This window comes from Falco cherrug, chromosome Z (assembly GCF_023634085.1).
Source record: "Falco cherrug isolate bFalChe1 chromosome Z, bFalChe1.pri, whole genome shotgun sequence".
Taxonomy (NCBI): Eukaryota; Metazoa; Chordata; class Aves; order Falconiformes; family Falconidae; genus Falco; species Falco cherrug.
In genome coordinates, this window is record NC_073720.1 from 48919859 (window position 1) to 48944553 (window position 24695).

At 37.3% G+C, this 24695-nt stretch overlaps 1 protein-coding gene across 6 annotated transcripts in view; it reads right to left on the reverse strand.

The window, feature by feature from the left end:
• Window positions 1-409: 409 nt before the first annotated feature.
• AUH (AU RNA binding methylglutaconyl-CoA hydratase) overlaps window positions 410-24695 on the reverse strand; it is a 113932-nt gene continuing 89646 nt past the window's right edge. For 5 of the 6 annotated variants that reach the window (XM_055698625.1, XM_055698626.1, XM_055698623.1 and 2 more), the window contains 4 exons: window positions 6064-6251; window positions 4329-4379; window positions 2479-2526; window positions 410-1607 (listed from right to left, as the gene is read on the reverse strand). In XM_055698625.1, the coding sequence (XP_055554600.1) occupies window positions 1530-1607; window positions 2479-2526; window positions 4329-4379; window positions 6064-6251 (365 nt within the window). In that variant the 3' untranslated portion in view covers window positions 410-1529. The remainder of the gene's footprint in view (window positions 1608-2478; window positions 2527-4328; window positions 4380-6063; window positions 6252-24695) is intronic. The other variant, XM_055698622.1, reaches the window with a different exon arrangement.

The window sequence follows — 24695 nt, forward strand, 5'->3', positions numbered from 1 at the left end:
ACAATATTTTTTCTCCTATTAACATAATTATTTCCTACTCAGTAAAAATGAAAATGACATGTTAGCATTTCAAAAACATGAGAAAATGACCCTCTAGGCTTTATATGACTATCAAAACAAGCACCAGTACTTTATTTGCAAATTATCATGCATGAAATGATCGACTCAGCAAGTTTACCAGTCAACAAAGTGTGTGCTCTACCAGTTATAATCAATTTACATGTAATGATATGTCTAAATAGGAATTTAAATGAGTTCTTGTCATTTCATGTTGATCAGCTGCTTTATCATCATAGATATGGACAGTGACCATAGCTAATGTTGCAGAAACAGCAGAGCACGCACAAGTTTCGTGAGCCAATGGGCACCAAACACGAAGAAATTCGTTTTCATACAAAAAGACAGCCTCTGACTGCTAAGCCACATTTATTTTCCAGTCAAGTTAACAAAAATACTTTCCAAGATGTTATTTCCAGGCATTTGCTATATATGCCATGTCTACAGCAAATATACAGTAGGAATCACAACAGCTTTCTCGCCTCATAACTTACTGTATATTTCTTTCAATGTATGAAAAGAACCCTGAGGCCACCACAGAATTAAAGAACATTTCAGTATCATCCCCATTGTATATAAATATACAGTATTAGGACCTGCAAAAGGAATATTCTAGAGATTAAGAGAATTCTAGTTTCTTTAACAGCGTATTAGTTGCATCCCCTGCATAACAATCTTTAATACAATCATCAAAAATGTAAAATAACTGGGGCAAGTGAAATAAAGTTCCTTCTCATCAGACAGTGCTGATCAGATGACATGTTGGAAGAATGCTAGGCAAAGCCAGGTGTAACATACAAGAATGCAGAATGAAAGGCTGGCCTCGGAAACATCTTCATTTAAAACAATTAAACGAATATAATGGCAATGACTTCATCAAAAGGACACCATTATGTACTGAAGTTCATTTCATTTTACTTAGAATAGTGTAAGTCAGATAAATAAAGCGTAACATTTTCCGAACAATAATCCTTTTCATTTCCCTTAGCTTTATTAGTAATGTACATATCCAGGTAGAATACTCAAATATAATCTTTACTGATATACAGAACCATTTTAATGCATATTTGGTACAACTTCCTATTTTTGGTGTTCAGTAGCTGCTTTTGTTTTGATAAAATGATACAGCAGATTTATACCTAACATCACATACAGGTTTTGTCTATGTAAAGAATTTACAGAGCATTTTCAATTGTGGAATGCTATGTTTCATACATATTAAATTTTTAAAATGTTGCATGAACCTATGACCTTGCAAATACACAGATCAACCTTCAGAAACTGTAATGAGCATGAGTTGTCACATATTTCTATCGGGGCCCAGTACAAGTGTGGACACATTCAAGATGTAACATCAGTATGATTTGCTTTTTACTTTGGTGGTTGTGATACTCCAGGTGCGGATGCAAAGTGCACCTTAATGGTCCTCAGCAGTAATTTTATCCCCTGTATTTTAAAGGCATCAGCTTCTTTTATTCTCCCTTGTAGCGAGGAGGTCTCTTCTCCTTAAATGCAAGAAGACCTTCAATTCTATCTTTTGTTGGAATAGTCTGCAATGAGCAGAGCAGCAATTCATTATTGATACCAAAAACAATACCAAGAAAAACATTTTCACACAAACCCTATTTGTTCAATGCATCCAACATGCAAAATATAATAGAACAGAGAAATGAAAACTAAAATGCCTACTCAGATACAGGAAAGTACCAGACACTTCAATGGCACAATGTAAGGTTGAGAAACAATTCAGGAGAAGGAGTATCTTTTCTCCAAGCAGATGACTGTAAGAAAGTCTTTAGGGTTTGTTTCTGAGGTTTTGGTGTTGGGGTTTTGTGGGGTGGTCTTTTTTGGTTGGGTTGTAGTTTTTTGGGTTGTTTGGGTTTTGGTTGTTTGTTGATTTGGGGTTTTTTTGGGGGGAGGAGGGTGGCACAGGTAGGTTATTAATCAGATCACCATATTTTAAATAAGCATCTAATGCTGATGCTTCTACTTCCACAATCAAAAACTTGTCTCAAAGTCCAAGAACACACAAATCCAAATACATCATTCACATGTTTTTCTGGCAAAGGAGTTTGTCTCAGTTTTCTGTTGGTTAGCACATATGCCATTAGTGAAGTGCCCTTCACATTATTTCACATTAAACCAAAACAAACCAAAAGCAAGGTAGCTCTTGGATTAGATGCATGGTAGCGTATGACCAGCTAAGTGTATGGCTGGTGATGCTTCACTATGTTCATCCTAACTGTCTTGGTAGGGAGATATTTTTGTCCTAAACTACACCACCTTCCTTAAATTCCTTACAAAAACAGAAAAAGTAGAAGGAAGGTCTAAATCACAGAGCAATTTCTAGTTGAATTTCTGCATGTTTCATAACAGGCACCAACTTTTCTGGGGTTTTTTGCTGTAATCATAGTTACATACCTGAGCGTAACAAGCTTCCTCAATTGCTAAACCCGTTACCAAGTCGACCTGAGGAAAAGAATACAGTGTTTCTTAAAACCATATTTTTGTACCTTTATTATATATTATTTCCTGAGAGCCAACTGAAATACTGTGTTTCTACACACCACTACTAAAAGACTTTTGCAAAGTTCTTCTACACTACTTTAACAGGGAAATGTTACACTGCCATGGGGTAAGAGTGGTTAGTATTTCTGTTACAGTTTCCTTATTTGGAAATACAATTAGTATGTAATACACTGTCAAAACAATGTATGTTCTTCACTACAAATCATCTGGACTAAAACCCATTAGGTACTTGCACATTTGTAATAATTTCATTTAGTACTGGGGAAAAGATTTAATGTACTGCATGATATTTAAAAATCATTTTGAAACAAGTTATCTTCAAAATGTCATATAAGAACACGATGCCATGCCGTAAAACAAACATATATTCAAGTTCAAAGTGATTTAAAATGAAGAAAGGAAGTCAATGACCATCATGCAACATTACCTCATTTCAGTAACATGCTTTTCCTTTGTGAGCTGGTCGGAACAGCTGAGAAGGCTGAATTGTACCACTCACTACTACTCTGTCTGTCTTGAGCATCAGTTGCTACCGAACTTAACAGCTCTCCACATGGCCACTGAAAGGACTGTGGCAATGCACCACAAGTCATTTGTCAAGGGGAGATAAGCTATAGGATAGATTACCAAAGGAAGCTGTGAAATCTCTGCCACGGGAGGTTTGTAACAGCTTAGATGAACATTTTGCTTGATCAGTTTTGATACAGTAGGTCTTGCCTTGGGGCCTCAAGGTTGAATGACATGACATTTAGAGGCTTTCTAATCCTACTGTCCCTAATTCTATAAACATCGTGATTTCAAACTTTCAGTCCACTATACCTGGTCACTAGATAACGTGGTTTGTAGCATTTTGAACCTTGGGTATCACTAAAAGAGATCTTGAATTACATCATTACTTGCTGTGGAAACCTAACAAATACACTCTTTGCACAACAGCATGTGAGCTTGGTTCTCAGGCCAAAATTTACTGGTCATATGCTTTGCTGAACTAAGTTATATCAGTGGTTGCTTCTGAGACTTTAAGAAGACAAGGACCATTCTTAAATTTGCCTTCTTGGATTCAGGTGTTGCATGTGCTGTGCTCCCCTTGCCTTCTCCTAGGTTGAGCTATAAGGTGTCCTGGTGCAGAGCTTATGCATGTGCTTAACTTTAAATATAAATAGTCCTGCTGAGCTCAGCAAGATAATTCACAAGCCACAAGTATAACACGTGTCTAGACGTGTTCAGGGTTTCAGAGCTAGGTCAACAGTGTTCAACGAGTGGCAATCAGAATCAGCTATGAAATCAGACTCCAGATATAATTTTAACACTCACCTCTATTAAACTATTAAAAATAAATTACATGCCTTTTGGCCTTTAACTTTATTAGTTACTAAACACTGAGAGCACTGACAGACTTGACAGAATATGACTTTGAAGGTTTTTTCCACCCAGCATTTGAAATACAACTTGTTCATAGTAGTTTATGTTTACTTTCTAGTATTAATAATTAGCAGAGTGCATTACTCCTGGATAGACATGAGGTTACTAAGCCTTGTTACAGAAATCAGCATCAACACTAGTCTCAGGAGTCTGAGGCATAAAAAAAAATTCCATTTCATCTTTTAGAAAGTTTTGACCAAATAGATTTTGAAAGACTATATAATGAGAAACTAAAAGCAGTTCTAAGAAGAAAAATCACAACAGTAGACCTGTTGCCAGCCAGACTTCTGCTTACTCTTACAGGAAGTACAGATCCTTACCTCCATTCCCTGATTGATGGCCAGTTTTGCAACTCTCATTGCTACTGGTCCCTAAAATGAAAGAAAAAGCTTGCTCACATATAATCAAAATCTACAAACTACGCAGTGAAGAGCCTGCACATCAATGTTCTTGTATTGGGATCCTCTAGACTTTGAAATTTTACTAAATTTATTGTAAACAGGTCAAATATCCTAAATTACATCCCTATAGTAGACATTTGCTTCCAAACTAATAGTTTCAATATTGAGTGCAAGTATACTGTTTTCAAAAGAACCTAATTAAAGCAGTGTGTTTGGTTTATGTTTCAAAGGTGCTGAGCATGACCACTTTTGTCAAGCTTGCTCAATTCACTTCAAAACCAGGCTCAGAACAGCCACCTTAAGAGACATCATTATAGGCCTTTGCAAAGTCGGTCTTATGTCCCTATTATCACACAATGGAGACACATCAAAAGATGTGATAATGAAATAAAACTAACCGATGCAGCTTCAAACCTAAAATATGGTACTGCAAAGCCTGCACTGGTCAAGTGATGACACTCTTCTGTTGGTTGGGATGAGGTACCCAACCAAAAGAGGGATTTCTACCCTCCTCCTCCAATGTGTCGCAGAACAGTGAGACGTTTTTGAGAACTGTCTCAGTTCTGTGCTTATCCATCAGCATCAGCTTCCGAATGCTCAGACACTGCTTTAGGGAAGTGGCTTGCTGCTCTGGGAAAAGCCGAATGCTTTCTGAGCTGGTTTCAATGCAAATTTTTAACTATAAATCAACCTTCCAGAATCATTGTATGCTAAATCTTTTACTGTATTTTTCATGCTTGCTTTTCTATAAGGGTATTCTAGACACAAATAACCAATGTTAAATGCCACATGTAATCTGTAGCATTTTTGATTTTCAATGAAAAATTCTAGCTGTTAGACGTGTGATCCAATAAAGTGGTTTATTAATTATTTTCTTCTTCTGTCTCCTATGAATTTGCTATCTGGGATCAATCACTTGAAAAGCAGGTTTATCAAAAGCTCCAAATTCACATTCCTACTCTGTATAAACAGCTTGCAGCCTACGACAACAGGGGAACAGGCAGCAATCAGCTAACACAAAGACTCCTGGAAGGGCCATACTTAAACTTCTTACTAAAATTTTCACGTTCTAAAGCACAGGAATTCAGCAAATCCCATTTCAATTCTTTCAAAAAGGACAGAGAGAGGATGTCACTTTGAATGAATGATAATAAGAGAATGATTCTTTCATCGAGCTTACACAAAGGACACAAAGCAAAATTTCCATGAGTAAATGGGTTCTGCTTTAACACTGAAGTTACATTTAGCTTTATGTTTTCAAAACAGGAGTTAGACTGAGATACATCCGCTTTCATGTGAACCTTTTTGCCTCTCTTCTGAAGTGTTCAACAGCAACAGAATAACCTATTGAGATAATTGCTTTACTAAAAAAAACCCACATACACAGTTTTTTCATTCAAAACTTGAAAGCCATAATATGCAATACAAACACAGACCATATCATGATGATACTAAGACTGAAGGAATTTTTTTGCTTCACTATGAAGTAGTTACCAAATAACACCACTCAATACATGACAGAGAAATCTTCTAATTGCTCTCCACATACCTAGAATGGCTTTTTAATACATAACTTAATGACAGTTTTTCTTGATACACCTGGTTCTTTTTCAGTTTTAATGTTTGAAAAAAACTATAAAATAATTTGTTTTACCTGAGGTAAAAATTCTCTTGCCAGAGCTAATGCTCTTCTGTATGCAGCATCCCCTGCTTCATTCTGTTCTACCACATGACTAATCAATCCTATTGATTTTGCCTCCTCACCATCTACAATACGCGCAGAGAAAATGAGTTCTTTTGCCAAAGACACTCCAATTGTGCGAGGTAATCTCTGTGTCCCCCCTAAAGTTTGGAAAAGGAGAAAATGCAAGTATTAGTTTCCCACCCATTTATATCTCAAAGGCAGTTGCCTTCACTCTTCAGTTCAAATATTTTCATTTTTAATTCCATAAACAATTGTATGAACATACAGAAATTAAACTATCATACAAAGGCATTCCTAAATGCCTGCCTTAGTTCTGAAACTAAACAAATAAATTGCTGTTTTTTAGAAAGACATGTAAATAACTGAAAAGAGCAATATTAATATTCTCTTCCATTACAGACAAGTTGCCTTATTCCTACCAGCTAAAAGCTGAAGGAAAGGCACTTGCCAGTAATTACCATATTCAAAAACTCAGCTTCTTTTTAAAAAAAATTAGTGTTTTTTTTATTATATTCATCACCACTTTAATATGAGCACTTCTAAAGAACTTTTTTTTTACAAAAAAAATAACAAAGCAAAAATCAGCTCTAACAAGACTGTAATCCCTGCTAAAATTTGCATATATTAGGGACAATATTTATACGTAAGCTAAACAAGACGTCTTTAAAAAGTCATGGCTTTGCCCTTTTTTACTTCCATATTATTGTTGAAATCTTAAAATTTGATTACAAAAACTCGAGGACAATGGCAGGTGTGGATCAGCAGAGAAAGGCACCTAAGTTTAGGTAGGTTGTCTTACTGTGTTAGAAATTTCTTTGGCAGATCAGCACTTTCAGAAGGTCAATAAGCAGTAACTACGTTAACCAGGCATGAAAAAAATGCTTAGTTGGAGTAACAATTAACTTTCCAGAACGGACAAATGACGAGAATGTAGAAATAATCATTATCAAAACTGAAGAAGTAGACTCAAATCACAGAAGCAGATGTTGTTATGAATTAAAACTCTGGAAATGGCCTTTATCCAGGAGAAAGGACTTTGAAAATATACAAGGTCTACCGTTTTGACATGGATAGGAAACGAATATTCATTTAGGACATTCATTTATATATAGGACATTCATTTATATAGACAATCTGTAAGTAAAAATCCCCTTCAAATTACTGCTTCTGAAAGAGCATGATAATAAATTCGAATACAAATATATGTATATAAGCAAGAAGAATATTTATAGGAGGTGTTCAAAGGGAGGTGGCACAACACTGGATAAACACGTCTTTAACCAATATGAAATAGATTAATTTCCACTAGATATGGCATACTAAGCCAGTATTTCATTGAAACCATTCAGTTCTCTTACCGATGTTTCCTGAAGATACTTTAAATACATCTCTGAGACAAATAAACTCACTGAAAACGAACTAAAATTTTATGATTCAATGATACAGCTTTCAACTATTGGTTTTTATGAATCACAATCTCCAGTGCTACTGTTTTCCCCCCCAAAACCTGCTTTTGAACATATTACATCATACAAAAATGCAGAAGGTTTAGGGGATTTCTGACTTACACTTTTCTAGACTATTACAGAATCATGATCTATAACCAAAGCCGAGATACATTTTCTGGGCTGAAACTGGAGGAATTAAAAAAATGCTTACACTTGTAACAGTTAAAATAAAATCAGTAGAACAACATTGGTACATACAAATAATGTGATATTGTCTACGGTCCTAACCACTCTGACAGGATTTTAGCAACACTGTCCTAATGGTCAAAGGCAACAAGCAACAGCAATAGGAACTCCTGCTGAATCAGTTCTGCTACTTGTACAACTAAGCCAGTGACAGTAGGAAAATTTTGATAAAAATTTAAAGAAAGCCCCTACTCTAGGGCATTTTCATGAAAGGGGCGGGGAGAGGGGAGATTAAAAGAAAACCCTTTGTAAAATACTAGAAATCCTGAAGCCTAAGTCTTCTTATTAGCCTTGACTACCTCACTGGTAAGATTCACAGAGAATGACCAAAGCTGTAGCTATCAACCTTCGTATCAGAAATACATGTCATAAAAATGTGAGCTGTGTTTTCAAGAAGTTTGTGGCTTCTGATACTGAGCTGTACTGCCATCAGCACAAACATTTACTGACTTTTTTGTTTTGAATACTAAATATGTCTTTTAATTTCTCACCCAAAGAAGGTGTCACACCCTAATCAACATCTATCCTTATACACATTTTAAGTGTACATCAGAATATAGCAATGTGTACCCTGAATCTCTTTAAGAATAGTTTAGTCATAAATTATCCCTTTCACCATAGTAATGGAATCTAGGAAAGCATCAGGTTTGGCTTCTGATTAAAGAAAACTATTTATCCAAATCATAAGACCTGAAACCATATGAAGATGAATTTACTGACTCCACATCATCTGCTTCTTCTTTCCTTGCTATGCCTAGTATTTTTTTTTCCTCTTAATTATCTCTCTTTACTGTTTTATCTCTTCCATTACTGCTTTTACCAGGAAATGTTGAAAACAAAATTTAATTGAGCAACAATATTTCATAACTTTGACCAAACAATGGATATGTTTAAGCATGAAACAGTGTTTATAGATGAGAAAAAAGTGTTCTTGCCAGTGTCTTACACAATAGTGATTAAAGAGCAAAAAAAAAGCAGACTATAGTCTATGTTGTTTGGCTGCCTCCTACACTGCAAAGCCATTAACCAGAGGAGCATATTCTTTGATTAATATTCACAGAACAGAAGCCAACAGTTCACTGCATCAATCACATATATTCAGTAGTAGGAATAAGATATATGCACGCAGAAAAGCAGTAAGACTCAATTAATCAAATGCAAACAACACACTAAAATACATCCAATGCACCAAAGTTACATCCATTTATGAAGAAAAGACAGAGAGTATGCTGCAGATAGATGTTCTGTTTTGGTAATACACAAAGAACATATAATGCCTGCCAACTACAATCAGAGCTAAAGGAAGTAACACCCAGTCTTCAAAGACATTACTTAACCAAGGCATTTCATCTAAATGTAGAGCAGAATTTGATGGAAGAATAGTTGTTTCATCTCCGCAAATTTAATGACATGTTATTTCAAGGACTAGTGATCTGGTATTACTCACTGTGTTGATAAAAGTATTTGACATACAGTTGCAATGTAAATGTGTTCTTATCTGGGATGGCACATATTCAATGTTGTAATAATTGTGAACAGCAGTTTTAGATGACACTAGTTCATGTGAAAAGAGTAAATACAAGACCGCTAAGTCCTGGTACAAAAACTGTTAAACAGCATTATTTTTATTTAAAAATTAGTTGATTTTGTATGAATATTCACTTACTGTCAGTAATTCATCAATTACAAAATATGTACCCAACTGGTTTGGATTAAGGGAATTACGTGATAAATTCCCAAGAGTATATCCAACGAGATGAAGCAACTAGCTTACTGGAAATAGATTCATCATTCTGGCAGAGAATATCTACAGTCAGTAGTTTCTCATAGCTGAAGGCTCTGTCAAAATATACTGGAAAAAATCCTGTTCTGACAAAAAATCCAAACTTTAATTCAGTAATAATCCTGTTTATCAAGTCAAGTAAAAATGAGCCCTTCTATCCTACCCTTTCTATCACGAGTTTTGTTTGATTCACGTTGGATTGATTTAACTGACAAGTTTCTAGATTTCTTTTTTTAAAGACTACTGTGCATTTCTAATGTTTTATTAATAATCAATGGTGAAATCAGAGCCTGTCAGCCACAAACTTTCTAATGACTCAAGTCAGTCAAGAAATGGCTCATATGTATCCTTTATCCTTGTGATGCCTTTGCAGAAAGCTACAAGAAGTACATTTTCTCCTTGCCATTGAAACTCACAGAAATACGGAACGCAAAAACCTGCTGTTCGTAACACCAAACACTTAACAATATGAGCCCATAAATAAACTAACATGGATAAAGGTATTATTTTAATGTAATACTGTTCAGTCACATAAGTCATGTTTCAAAAGTCTGTATTTTCCACTTTTAAAGTACCTGCCTTCCAACGCTAAGTTAAGCATCTTTCAAAATACTGAACACTCTACCAAGACAACATTTAACACCAAGTTTCCAAGACATTATTTCCCAGATTAGCCCTTGACCCTGCAAAGTTGTACATGTTTTAGCTGACTTAAATTCAGGTACCAACCTTTATGGGCTCAGACATTCCAAATTCTTTCAGAGAGAAAAACAGGAAGAGCCCTTCACCAGCACAAATTGGACAATCGACTAACAACGGAAAACAGCTTAAAACAGACAAGATATTAATGAAGATGCAAGTGAGGGGGTGAAAATGGGATGGAGAAGAAATGAAAGAAAACATTATCTCTACAAGGGAAAAAAGCATTGAGATGACAAATAGGAGGTGGTAGGCGAGTCCATTCTCATGTGTGGCCATATAAGTAGTTGCTTGGAGGAAGACTGGAGACCTGAGAAAAACCTAAGAAAAGCCTGAGACAATGGCCTAAGGCTGACTCAGAGGTTGCCCCCGGGTCTGTGATGACTGAGAGGGTAAGCTGTCTGAGCAAGTAGCAAGTTGCCAAAAGGCCTCATGGAAGTTTGGCTTGCCATTCAAGCTGAAGAACGCCCTGCAGGAACATCAGACACAGCCCTGCCCAAGGTCAGAGGCAGGGTGACCTGCTACCTATGCCAGCCTGGCAGTGGCAAACCCCAGCCAACTTAATTTGCAAATCAGTCCTTAATTTTCAGTTTCACTCATCTGTGTCTGTGGATTGCTTTATTTTAAAACCTATTTGAAAAACGCCAAGAATATACCAAACCACCATGCGTGGGTAGTTTGAAGGTGGCAGCTTGAATGAGAAGAATGTAGTACTTGGCCTGAAGATGTATGAACACTTAAGATGCATGACAGGAAGTGTAAATACCCTTTCAGAATTCACTAGCAGTTAAATAATCACAGCTTTTGTACAGAAAGATGAACTCTTTTGGTAATTTAGAAAAACTAATTTATTTTCAAAATAAGTAATCCTCTTGTAGACTGAGAAAGACAGAAGATGGTTTCCCAGCAGACGGCTGCATACATGAAATGAATGAAACCAAAAAATGCATTGGGAACCTGATTTTTATAAAATAAACTCCAATTCAAAAGGGATTCTGTATCCGGTGTAAGGAGCTTACTCCACATTTCTCTCACAAGTGATATAATTAAGGTATAAAGAATCACTAACAGGCTGAAACTAAAGCAGTGGTTAACTCGACCTATTAAATACGCTCATTAAGATGTAGCAAGCTTTCTGAGACAGCTGGGATATAACAAGAGACAACAGAAGTGGGGTAAGGGAGCACTGCAGTCAAAACCATGCAGCACAGAGAACAAACGAAGTTACACAAGAACAAGTAGTGCATATGTTCTCCAAGTTCAGGTGAAGTTCCCCAACTTGTCAACCACCAGGGGTCTCGAAAGACCCCAAGAAAGATCCCCAGGACTAAAGTGTGCATATACAAGTGCCTTATGCATATGTAAATAATTTCCGGAAAGTAGTTATAATATGTATTCAACTTCAAGGAAGTATGATGAATATGTATGTTTTGTTGTAATAAATTGAGGAACACTGATAGATAGGTACCCATGATTTGAGATGCTAATCTGTGCGCCCTGTGCTGCAATGAAGAATGCCTGCCTTCTAAACTAACAAAAGGAACTCTAGAGGGTTATATTTCTGCTGGTTTTTCGGTATCACAAGCATGGTACAACCAACTGCATGGACTCCACCGTCAGACTAAACACTGCCTGGCAAGCACAGATCTGCATTACCACCTGTGGACTCCCAAGACATCAGCAATGCACACACTGACAATCTGGCTTATTTTTTTTCAAATTGAAGTATTTGAGGAAGAAAAAAGAAATGCCTAAGGCCATTAATCTACTTATTAAGTTTTACTTAAATGTAAACTAATGCAACAAGCATGAGTGCACATAGATATTTTGGTAAGGCCACATGCCTTCCTATTACTCCAGATAGGAACTTGGTCTTATTGTCGTTTGAGAATGCAATGCTGGAAAATAAATTTAAATGACATTCAAAAGTACATACACATTAAAACATAACTCATTGCTGAAGATAGAAATTAATGACCTAAGAGAAGACATTTTCCAGTTACAAAATTACACCCACACATTTATGAAGTCATTACTCAGCTGTAACAACAGGTAGGAGATTTAGACCAGTGCTGCTCTGTATAATCATACTCTACAAACGATGTGGGCTTTATGAGTAATATTAGGTAAAAAATTTAATTTACCTATTATTTTAAATAAATAATTTTATAGTCCATGTTCTTGCAGTTTTGGATTGGCTATGACAGCTAAAATTCAATTCATGTGAAAATCAGGACAAAAAAAGCCCAGACATCAGGAAAACTACTATCATTACTTAGAGCAAGTGAAATACAGAAAAATTAATTACCATACTAGTATCCTATTTTTATTTACATTTTGAATGAGATCACAGTCCCAAATTGGGACAATTACTTTAGTTTTTAATGGACAGAACTGAAATAAAGAAACAACAAGCAAAGCAAAAAACAGATTATTAAATCTGAAGTCTTCACTGCTTATGAGCAAGTGACTCGAATGTTTTCCTCACTTCAGTGCCCTCCTTGTGGAAATCTACCATTTTATTCCTCCACACAGCAAAGAAATCCATCACTCTGCTAACCCCCCAGACCAATTCCTATTCCTAACCCTGTTCTTTCTCCCATCTCGACTACTATCAAATTAATCTGCTTTCAACTGTTCCAAAGTAATGGAGTTTTAAGAATTCATCTCTGAAATTATTCATCCCTGAAATTCTCTGACCTGAGCAGCACTAAAGAAAGGAGAATCAGTGGCTAACAGAATGGGAGCCCAGGGAAAACAGCAGAGCCAACGGGACTGCAGAAGGACACAACCTTGCCTGGTTCAGCTGTCAAATCCCAAGAAGCCAGAGCGCTCTCTCTACTGATAAATACATGTAAAACAAACTCATACATAGGAAGCATATTTTTCATCTTGAGTAGGATGTCCTCCCAGATAAGACAGCCACACACTACAGTGACACTGCTGTAACAAAATGTCTGTAACATTTTACAGTGCTTTGAAAACACAGACTTTACCAAAAAACCTGGCCAAATCATTCAGAGCTGCCACACATTAATTTAACAATCTGCAATGCAAAAAAGTAAACTCTTCAGTAAATAGGAACTTTATTTTGAGATACCAAGTCTGATACTCAGAAATACTCCTAAAGTTTCAGCTTGATGTTACATTTTGTAGCCCTATCTAGCAGTGCCACAATGGCATTCTGTTCTTTTTTACCTCCCAGACTGATCCTTCTATTTATTATTTTATAGTAATAGTTGACATGTGAAGAAATAATCATTGCTGTTATTAAAAATTGTCACATGAATAACTGAAATGTTATTTTTATTTGTACACATTCATTTATATTCTAAATGTTACATTACTTACTATTCCTTGTAAGTATATTACCCATCTGCAAGAATAATTAAAACTTATATTAGAAATTTACAATTAAAATAAATTCATTACAAGTGTAAATGTAAACATGCATTCTGTCTATGGTAGGTACTCTGTAGGGTATTCTCCATGTGCTAATTTTCATCACATGGATATCTGGATGCCTAGCTTGAAACAATGAAATGCTCAGGTTTTTCAGAGACACAGGCAGCATTAGTGACTTCAGCCTCAGGTTCTCATGCTCAACACCTCTGGACTGGCTATCAAAGCACTAAAACCAGTGAACTGACACTTAAGAAACTGCAGCTTAAATGATCTGAACACATGAGGTTAGAAGCCTATGACACGGGCTGGGAGAGAAGCTACTTTTCCAAAGCCAGGATCCTCCTTTACAGGCTCTACACAAAACTATTCAGTACAGAAATATGTATCAGTCACTATTCAGCTATACTGAGAGCAGAAATACCCTCCAGACTATACAAAAGATTGGGTATTCAAAGTCTGAAAGGTTATAAATTCAACATAAACAAAAGCAATTAGAAGAAGATCCAAACTGCTTGCTTGTTTATCTCCTTAACAGGAAATCATCTCTCTTTACTACTTTCGAATGACCCTTGCCTGGTTCCATATATTGCTGTTTGGGATCAACTGAGAGAGGGTAGGTAGGACTAGCGCTATTTGAAGGCCAGACAACAAATGGTACATTTAAGGTGACTCTTCTTCCCTCACTGATAAATACTATTTTGTTTAATTCACATTGCTAACATTTTGAGAATCGGAGTTTTAAAAGACATTGCAGTCCAAACTCATTAAAATTTTCACTTTAATATGCATATAATTTTGTGTAAAGATATATAACAACTTTAAATGCATGTAAGAGAGATTTTCTAGTAGGGCAGCTCCTGTGCAACAGTGGAGCTATCTACAGTAAGCGCAACCTGGTTTTAACATTATATCGTTTGGGATTATTTAGGTGGTTTTCCTTAGCAGGAAACTACAGCTCTTCCATCACCTTCTAGTCAATTTGTAATTCTTAAAAAAAAAAAACACAAAATAACTGTCAGGATATCTACAAAGAAAGAGATTAAATAAGTGATTATTCTCAGGTTGTAGCTGTCAGAATGTTACTACACTAAGGAAAGGAACTACATTAAAAAAACACCTTTCATATTCCTCTTACGTGCTGCTGTGACATAGCAATACAGAAGAGGAGTCACTGTTTATAGCATGCAATGCAAAATAGCTATATACAATGGAAAGTCCTTCCCCATAGATGGAGAATCTCGTGTTAAATAAATTCTTCTGTCACCTAATCCCACCTATATAAATTGGCTTTCATAGAACTTTACAGTTTTAAGGATCAAATAAATTAGATATTAATTTTGTTTTCTTTACATCCTACATCCAAATTCCAGGAAGAGAAAATTTTGGGCTATAGATGCAGAAAGTAATGAAGAAAGTAATCTCTATCCGTAGAACAGCTAGGTTACTGGAAACACTGCACTTACTAAAAAACTTTTAAAGTACCTTTTAATTTACGTAAGAACAGTTTAGAAAAAATGCTAAGGATCAACAAGGGAGGGTGCACCACTCACTTCTCCCTAGCTGGCCTCATCCTGCTCTTCAAGCTGAACCATTCTGATGTAAGCAGACCTGGCTGCTGAACCTTTTGTGCTTCCAGGTGTGGCTACAGCCTGATTGGTCCTAGTCCTGGATCTCTCAAGGCACTCCCACATGCAGATCCTTTGACCCTTCTCTGGCAGCAACCTACCTGCTTGATTAAAGAGTCAGTGCTAGAGCTCTGTTTAGGAGCATTCTACTGGAGCCTGGAGACTTCAAAAGCCCTATTTTTGCACAAGTCCTGGCAGAATACACAGCATATAAGCAAGAAACCAAAAACACTAATTTCTTTAATAAAGGACACTTTACCCTTGAAATCTGAAGAGAATCATGGAATCTTTAGAAAAAGAATAGACATGCTGAACAAAACCCTTTGTAGACTCCATTTGCCTGCAAGGCTAGGGATTTCATGAGCAGGCATAAACCTGCATCACCTTTTGGTCCCAGTCTCTTTTCCCTTTCTCACAAAAAAATAGCATTTTTTAACAGGATTCCCATCGCTTTTTCATTTTAAGCCTGAGATGTGTTTTACCCTAAGAACTGGCAGCCCCATTCCCAGCCAGCCTGTGTTGTAACATTTATGCTACATGTGAGTGGACCACTGAAACAACTCAGAAATTTAGAGCCTTTATCACACCCCTGTTGTTAACCCTAACCAAACAGGGCTATATCTTAGCATGCATGTATAATTTCAGGCCCCACAGCAAAGCTGTGGGTGTTCTGTGGATGCATCCAATGGAATACCCAAAACAGGATAAGCTTGCAATGTGTTAGCATGGCCCTTATGCTTTTTAAGTTATAAAACCTAAATATGATTTAAGACAGCCTACATTGCTGCCTCAGTGTCTCTCATTTGGTTGCTTATTCATGCATCTCTTATTTCCTTGTGGTTTTTTAAGAGTCTAAAGTATAATTGCTGGTGAAACAAAGTACTGTATTTAATATGAAACAAAACATTTTGGTTTCACCACTTGATTTTGATTGATAATTTAGTTCAGCCATTGCACTGAACCTTCAATTTTTTTAATAGTCCTTCCTACAACCTAAAAATGTCTTATTAAAGAAAATAATTTATCCTCCTTCTCCAGTCTGCTGCTTATACTCAAGCCACACACTATTTCATACCATTAAGAATTTGTGGCAAAGAAAACCCTGGTTGTTTCAACTGATAAAAATAAAATACAATCAATAAAAATGTGACCATTAATGTGATAGTGCTTATATGCTACTTGCACTGTACACACAGAGTATTCTTCAGCAGCAGCAACTTTAACTGTTTTGCACTGATAATCCCCCAGCCCCAGCAATACATACATCCTCTCCTTAGTTCATAACGGCACAGAAGGCTAGGTGCACACCTGCAAGCTCAAGCTGTGGGTTCAAATCCCACAGACAACCTCCCCCTGCTTATTAGACAAAAGACAGTCATGATTCCCCACAACATTCTGTGTTAGATCATTTTAGCTCCCTAAATATGACAGCAATAGTGGTTTCATGCAAACGTGCTGGATGGGACAGAGACGACTACTTTTCCCCCAAAGAATAAAGAAACATTTTCTGCAAGTATAAACTACATATAGCTAATGCTGAAGGCAGACAAAAAGTAAGACAGGGTATGGGGAGAACGAAATCTTTTAAGGAAAAAACACTGGGAAACTTGAGTGTAGGGAGTAAGCCTGCAGTTGCAAGGAGCAGGAACAGATGACTAATTGGAAGCAGTGTTTCCAGTGACCCTGCACAAAGCTCCTGAATTTCTTCCTTTTGTGGCAAGATCATCACTGTATTTCCTAGCAACAGGGCAAATGAAGGCTTCCTTTAGCTTGGTTCTTTTTGGAAACATCTAGAAAAAATTCTTAGGACCATCCAAATTTTGTCAGGCCAATAAATATGTTTTATCATTCTGCATAATCAATAAAGGCAAGAAACTTATTATGAGGACCTCATAGTCCCAAGCTAAAATTTCACTGTATTCATAATGAAATAACAATTAGCCATTCCTTCTGGCAGGTATTAATGATATTAGCATATTGAACTAAAAGGTCAAAATTAAACTAACTTACTTCATCTTCTTTTAGTTTTAGTAATCTCAATTGCAGCACATTCATTCATATTTCTTGATGCCCAGATGCAAAGTAGTATTTTGAAAAGGCATCTGGGTAGGCCTCTGAGAGACTGCATTCTGTATTTTTTTGCTATAAATACTCATGTCTATGTCAAGTACATCACACCTGTGTTCCTATTTTCTTTAAAATTTCGCAAAACTTCTACTGTAAGAATTATCTGTCACGAGAAAACTCAGATTAATTCAGTCGTCTGATTAACACTGGTTTATTAGATCTCAAGTTCGTATTAAAATATAAAGACCAATAATATAGAGTCGTTAGTATGAAGCTACAAAGGATTAGTAGTTTTGGGGGCAATTTTTCCTACAGGCTTGTTTTCAGTTGTGCCTGAGAATCAGGGGGAAAAAGTCATTCTTGGTCATAAACTGAAAATACATGTTAAAAAATGGAGGTAAAGGAGGAAGGACAGGAATCTACTATTTCTGAAATTCAGCGATTTGTAATGCTTGGCTCAAATAAGTCTCCAGAGCCAGAAAGGTTCTGTGAAATAATTAAGGAAACAGTACTTCATAAATAATTTTGTCCAACTTATTATGTGGTGAACTAACTTCTGCAGCTGCTCTTTCAAGGCAGACTACACAATTGCTATTTCATTTGTTGAATTTTCTGGAAACTGAAGAAAAATACCAGACGTACAGTGAATTCATTACGAGTTTGGAAGCAATTTTTCTTTCTTACATAATACAGTCATAAATATATATGAAATGGAAATATTCAGACTCTACTATAATTCAATAATGATGAATCTCAAAACAGGTAATCTAGGCAATTAAAAACAGGGTTACACTATTCATACCCATATGAAGGATATATTGTTCTTTTGCTTCAATTTTAATGACTTAGAATGGATTTGATACATGGATATATGGATATATGGATACCTTGGCCTGATACCTAGATCCTACTTACTTCAAGGTCTTCAACACTGTGGCAGCTAAAAACGGGGCCACATTAAATCATAAAGCTGTGCTTCAGTTTCACAGGAGTCTCTGATGTTTTGTTCATCCTTTACACTATCCTTATTCAGAATTCAGGAGTTGAGTTTGCTGTGTTTTCCAAGAAACCCATCAGTGTTCCATAGTGCCATGATGGCAACCACACAATATAATTCAAATATTGAAGTTTGTCTTTTATATATTACAGTATAAATGATCGATGACTGTATTTTACATGAGTATCCAAAATTCAGCTACTGAACCTCTCGAAGAAATGAGTTTTATTATCTTATTGGCATAATCAATTGGCTTCGCTCATTCTTTTTAGTAGAAACAGAAGACTAATATTTCTGATCTTCTATGCCTCAAAACCCTTGAGTAATTACATTTATTTATCAGAAACACAAGTTAAGTCTAATATTTTTTATCTTTTATACCTCAAAACTCCTTTGAGTAATAAAACTTTTTAAACACAGAAAGTGTTCACTTGTAATATTCATACCTGAGTAGCTGGTGGGGATTGCTGTTTTATTTATTGACACAAAAAAGGCAAAAACTTGTATGCACTAACAAAAGCATTCCTTTTACTTGTTTCCTCCTGCTTAGTAACAGCTAATACTTTTACAGCTTCCCATGTACAAAGACAGGGATTTCTTTTGATCGAACATAAACATTTTCAAATTCACACCAACTCATCAGATCAACTGCTCCAGCAGTACAAAACAGGCTTAATATTTCCAGTCAGTTCTAACTCATTATATGCACATCTGAGAACAAGGGAAGTGAGATACCGTAGAAACTGTTTTGTAACTTCCGTGGTCCTTACTAGCCCAAGCCTGGTAACCACTATGTAACAGGCTAAATTAGCTTTTCTAATAGCAGAAGGGTGGAAGGTAAGATAATGTGCTACAGCAAAAGTGGAAGTTTCTAAATTTACTAAAACCTGATTACACCTGTTACAATTTACAAACTACACAGGAAAAGTATCTCAGTATATCACAACCAGAATATGTGATTTTCTTTAAAAAAGAAAAAAAGGGAAAGGCAGAGATTAACCACTTAACATTTTCTCTAAAAATGAAGGACAATCAGGAGATGAAGGAAGTTGTTCGCTGGATTTTTACCTTATTGATTAAACAAAGCTTTTTATACCCCTTCACAGCAGTTTTGGAAAAAACCCAGCTTTTTAACATCAGCACACCATGGGTGTCTCATAAATACTCCTGAAATTTATTTCCATAATGCTTCATCCTACAGGAGTGTTATCACCTTCAAATACACTTATATGGAAAAATGAATAATCATGTCCCCATAGCAAGGCTAAAAAATGTATAGGACATAGGGAATTATGTTAATTTAACACAACAGGAATATACAAATATATCTAAATATATAAAATGTTGAGTGCTAGCTAATTAAAGAAGAACCATCTATTCCATGGAGGAGAGTATCCATGAAAAAATGTTTTAATGCAATTTATCATGTTTCATAATTTATATGTAGAGAGGAGACAGTCATGTCATGGGGCACACTGACAGTCAAACTTGTTACAGTTTTTCTGATAATCAATGAAAAATGTGAATTCATCACAAAGTGAAGTATTTAGTATGACAATACTTGTTTTCACTGAGTGAACACAGGTGGGTTTCCCCTGAAAGCAGCTCTGTTTCCTGTTGGTAAGTGTGCATAACTCATTTAAGTCAACCAGACTCTTCAGTTTAAGGAAGCTTAGCCATGAGGAGTGTCCAGTCCCACAGATGCAGGACTGGCAAGCTTATAGCTCTGTGATAGACTGACCAAGCGAAATACATTAGGTCTAAGACTTAACGAAACACCAGGCTACCTGGTCAGTTGGCTAAAGTATACCAAGCTCTGGCCAAAGTGGATGCCCAAGGCCATTAGCCAGAGGAAAAAGCTGGCCAAGGAGCCTGGCAGATCTTCCAAGGTTCTCTTAACAGAGGCCCCAGGATCCCTGGCTGCTAGATCAGAAGCTCCAAGGCCCCATTTAAGATGATTCTTAGGCTTTAGATCTGAAGTGGGAAGCCTGCGTAAGAAGTAGGCAGGCTGGGTAAACATCTGGCCAAAAAGTCTAGAAACCCACAGCCTTCATACAATTTCTTTCAATTTGTCTTCATTTGTTTCTTACTAATTCCTGCCTCAGCTTTATGTGTCAAAAAACTTTCTATTCTTTTTAGCCATACCAGCTACCATTAAGTTCTCAGTTTTTTCAGTTGCCTTTGTTGTTCACCAAAAAAGAAATGGGTTCGGTATACCATACATAGCTTTGTTACCCTCCTGAAATTATTGTCCATTTTGTCTCTCCAATCTGACTTCATTATGGCATTAAGCTTCTCTTGTAGGTTCAGCAGGTCTAAGTTGAAGATTAATAATTTTCTTGAGTTCTGGCAATTTGTAAGAAACAGGCTGAGGCAGCATTTCACACCACACCACTCAAACTCTTCTAGAAGTCAACATGAAACCTCTATATGGCGATCAGGTAACGCTAAGAGAGTCCACAAAAGAATAGATGTTAATTATCTCATGGCAGGAGGAGAAACACTAAATGCTACTTGGTTCAATTTTCGAGTACCCCCTGCAGGTTAGGAGCATTTGGCTTCAAAGTGAATGGTATATATATCCTGCCTAATTAAAATGAAAATAAGACCAAAGGTCTTTTATGTTGTTATTAATATTTAATAAAATATTTCTAAGCTTCTGCGTGAAGAGAATACCAAAGGGAGCTCTGACTGTATTTCACCCATCTCCTCAATTTCAAGAAATTATAGTATCTTGTTCACATTACCATAGTACCTACTATTAATGTTGGGATCATACTTAATAGTCTTCCTTGTTTTCACACTTCCTCCCATCCAAATCAGGTTACCCTCACCACTCAGACTCCTCTGGTCAAGAAGGTAACATGGACTGTTCCATCTAATCTAGCTACTTCAGGTACAAAGTCATCTTTTTATTGTAAATTAGGGATACAAAAACAAACATGGCATTCCATCATTTCTCTGAATGATAGTGTTATAGTTTTTATTTTTCTATGCATCATCTAACAATCTTGTACTTACTACTGTGTAATCAGTTTTTCAGTTTTCATTTCACATCTCTATTCATTTCCTTTGTATGATACAGTAGGGTAAGCGGATTGGCACAGGCCTATTTTTTTGTAAATCAAAGGCTACAAAAGTTAAAATCCATCTAAAAGTTAATCCTTAATTTAAAAAATCTTAGCACTGTGATGCATTTATATTTCTAATTACAGGCTGTGTTTGTAGTACCACCTTTATTAATATCACATAAAATTTCCCAATATAAAGTGTTATTTATATGGGAGAATAATCACTCAAGTTTTTTGATTGCTCTTCCCATGGAAAAATGTTTTGTATACTTGGGGAAGCTTCAGTCTTTAAAGCAGACTCATATAAACAGTACTACTATACATGCCCATGAAATGAAAGAATATACAGAATAATGCATAAAGAGCTGGCTTAAAACTTTGTAAGCTATACCGTGCAGTTTTGTGCCACACTCCATACAATAACAGCCAATTTTTCAGTGTTTTAGTTCTCAGTCACGTTCCTCCAAAACACTTTTTACATATGTCTGTATAATCTCCTAGATGTTGACCCTGCTCTTTTTTTTGAGGATCCATATAAGGAGCCACATAAAGTATACTTTTTGAGGAACCATATAAGGTATATTAACTTCAGCTGCAAGGTCCTGGGTTTCTTTGCTGCTAAAATATAACAGTAAAATTTTCCTATGGTAACATCAAATACCATGCTGCAGTTGGGACTGCTGACGACAGGAAAGTAATGTGACTTGCAGGATGCCTGTACAGGAACATTCTGAAATATTAGACTGATTTATATTGAAGTAGGAAAGTTCAATTTCAAAACGAATTATAACAAATCAAGTGAATTTCATTTCAACTCAGAATTATTTGCATCTACACAGGAATTAACACAGCTTAAGTAACACTGTAAACAAATTTTAAAATGACCCCCGTCTTCCACCATAGATAAGCCTTTAAAAAACATTGGCTCCATTCCCAGATCTAAGGGACTGTGTTTTAGTGGGCACAGTCATTTGTGGTATGTCCCTAACTAAACATCATCTTTTATGTTCCATCTGGACATACACACTGTGCCCTGCCCTTGTTCCCATTTGCTTGTTGATTGGTCAGCCCTGGTCCTCTCCCCAGCATTACGGCTCTTCACCAGGCTTTCCTCACTTCCTCGTTAGCTACTGGTTACTTTACATCTTGTTCTTTCAGTTCCAGGATCACCTACCAATTTTTTTCCACCTAAAAAACTAATGCAACTCCTTCCAATTCTCCATTTCCTCTCCAGTTCTGTTTCCTTCTGAAGTCCAGTTTCTTGCAGAAGAAGTCCTGAGCTATGTCTTCCTTCCTTACGCTCCCTACGAGCCATGAACCTCCACTAGGTGCTTGGGTTCTCCACAGCCGTCGACACACTGTGATGTGGTGGGCACTGCAGCAGTGTTGCTGACAGCAGAGGAAAAAGCCTAAGATTTCTGCCCTGGAGCTTGACTTCAGCCTCTCAATACAAGGAAAACACTCCTTAGGCCTGAAACAAGTAAGTGTCATTAGGAAGCTCCAGAGACATCTACACACAGTACATGGAAGACTCAAGAACTTTTTTGCCCCAGTCTTCAATGGCAACCTCTCCTCTCACACCTCTTGAGTGGATGGACCGTAAGAGGGACTGGGGGAGCAAAGTCCCTCCTACTGTAAGAAAAGATCAGATTTGTGATGATCTGAGGAACCCGAACACACAAAAGTCTATGGCACCTTATGAGATGCATCCCAGAGTCCTGAAGGAACTGGTTGATGTAGTTGCCAAGCCACTCTCCATGGTATTGGAAAAGTCATGGCAGGCAGGTGAAGTCCCCAGTGACTGGAAATAAGGAAACATTGCACCCATTTAAAAAAAAGGTAGAAAGGAGGATCCTGGGAACTACTGACCTCATCTCTCTGCCTGTGAAGATCATGGAGCAGATCCTCCTAGAAGCTATGTCAAGGCACATGGAGGACAGTCCTGTCTGACTAACCTATTGGCCTTCTGTGATGGTATGACTACCAGCAGTGGACAAGGGAAGAGCTACGGATGTCATCTACCTGGGCTTCTGGTAAGGCCTTTGACATGGTCCCCAATGATATTCTTCTCTCTAAATTGGAGAGATATGGATTGGATGGATGAACTGTTTGGCAGATGAGGAATCGGCTGGATGGTCACATCCAGAGGGTACTGGACAATGGCTCGATGTCCACATGGATTTCAGTGACAGATGGTGTCCCTCATGGGGTCCATACTAGGACCAGTACTGTGTAAGATCATCAGTGACACAGACAGTGTGATTGAGTGCACCATCAGCAAGTCTGCAGATGACACCAAGCTGAGTGGTGCAATTGCCATGCCTGAAGGATAGGATGCCACCCACAGGGACCTGGACAAACCTGAGAAGTGGGCCCATGTGAACCTCATGAGGTTCAATAAGGCCAAGTGCAAGGTCCTGCACCTGGGTCAGCACAACCCCCGGTATCAATACAGGCTGGGAGATGAAGGGACTGAGAGCAGCCCTGCCAAGATGGACTTGGGAGTAGGGCTCGATGAAAAGTTGGACATGAGCCGACAGTGTGCACCCACAGCCCAGAAAGCCATCCACAGCCTGAGCTGTATCAAAAGAAGTGTGGCCAGCAGGTAAAGGGAGGTGATTCTGTCCCTCTACTCTGGTCCGGTCAGACCCCACCTGGAGTACTGTGCCCAGCTCTGGAGCAGTCAGCACAGGAAAGACATGGACCTGTTGGAGTGGGTGCAGAGGAGGGCCGGAAAAATGAGCAGAGGGATGGAAACTCTCCTATGAAGAAAGGCTGAGAGAGTTGGGGTTGTTCAGCCTGGAGAAGAGAAGGTCTGGGGAGACTTTATTGTAGCCTTTCAGTATATAAAGGGGGCTCATGAGAAAGATGGGGACAAACTTTTAGCAGGATCTGTTGTGACAGGACAAAGGGTATTGGTTTTAAACTAAAAGAGGGTAGATTTGGACTCCATGAAAGAAAAAAAAGATTTACAATTAGGGTGGTGAGACACTGCAACAGGTTGCCCAGTGAAGTTGCTGATGCCTGGTCTTTGGAAGTGTTCAAGGTCAGACTAGGCGGGGCTTTGAGCAACCTGATCCAGTTGAAGATGTCCCTGCTTATTGCAGAGCAGTTGGACTAGATGACCTTTAAAGCTCCCTTGCAACACGAACTATTCTATGATTCCAAGGACAATGCTTAGACAAATTTTGGATACCCAAAGGTATCTCCTTAAATATAGGGCCCTCTGTAAAGTACTGC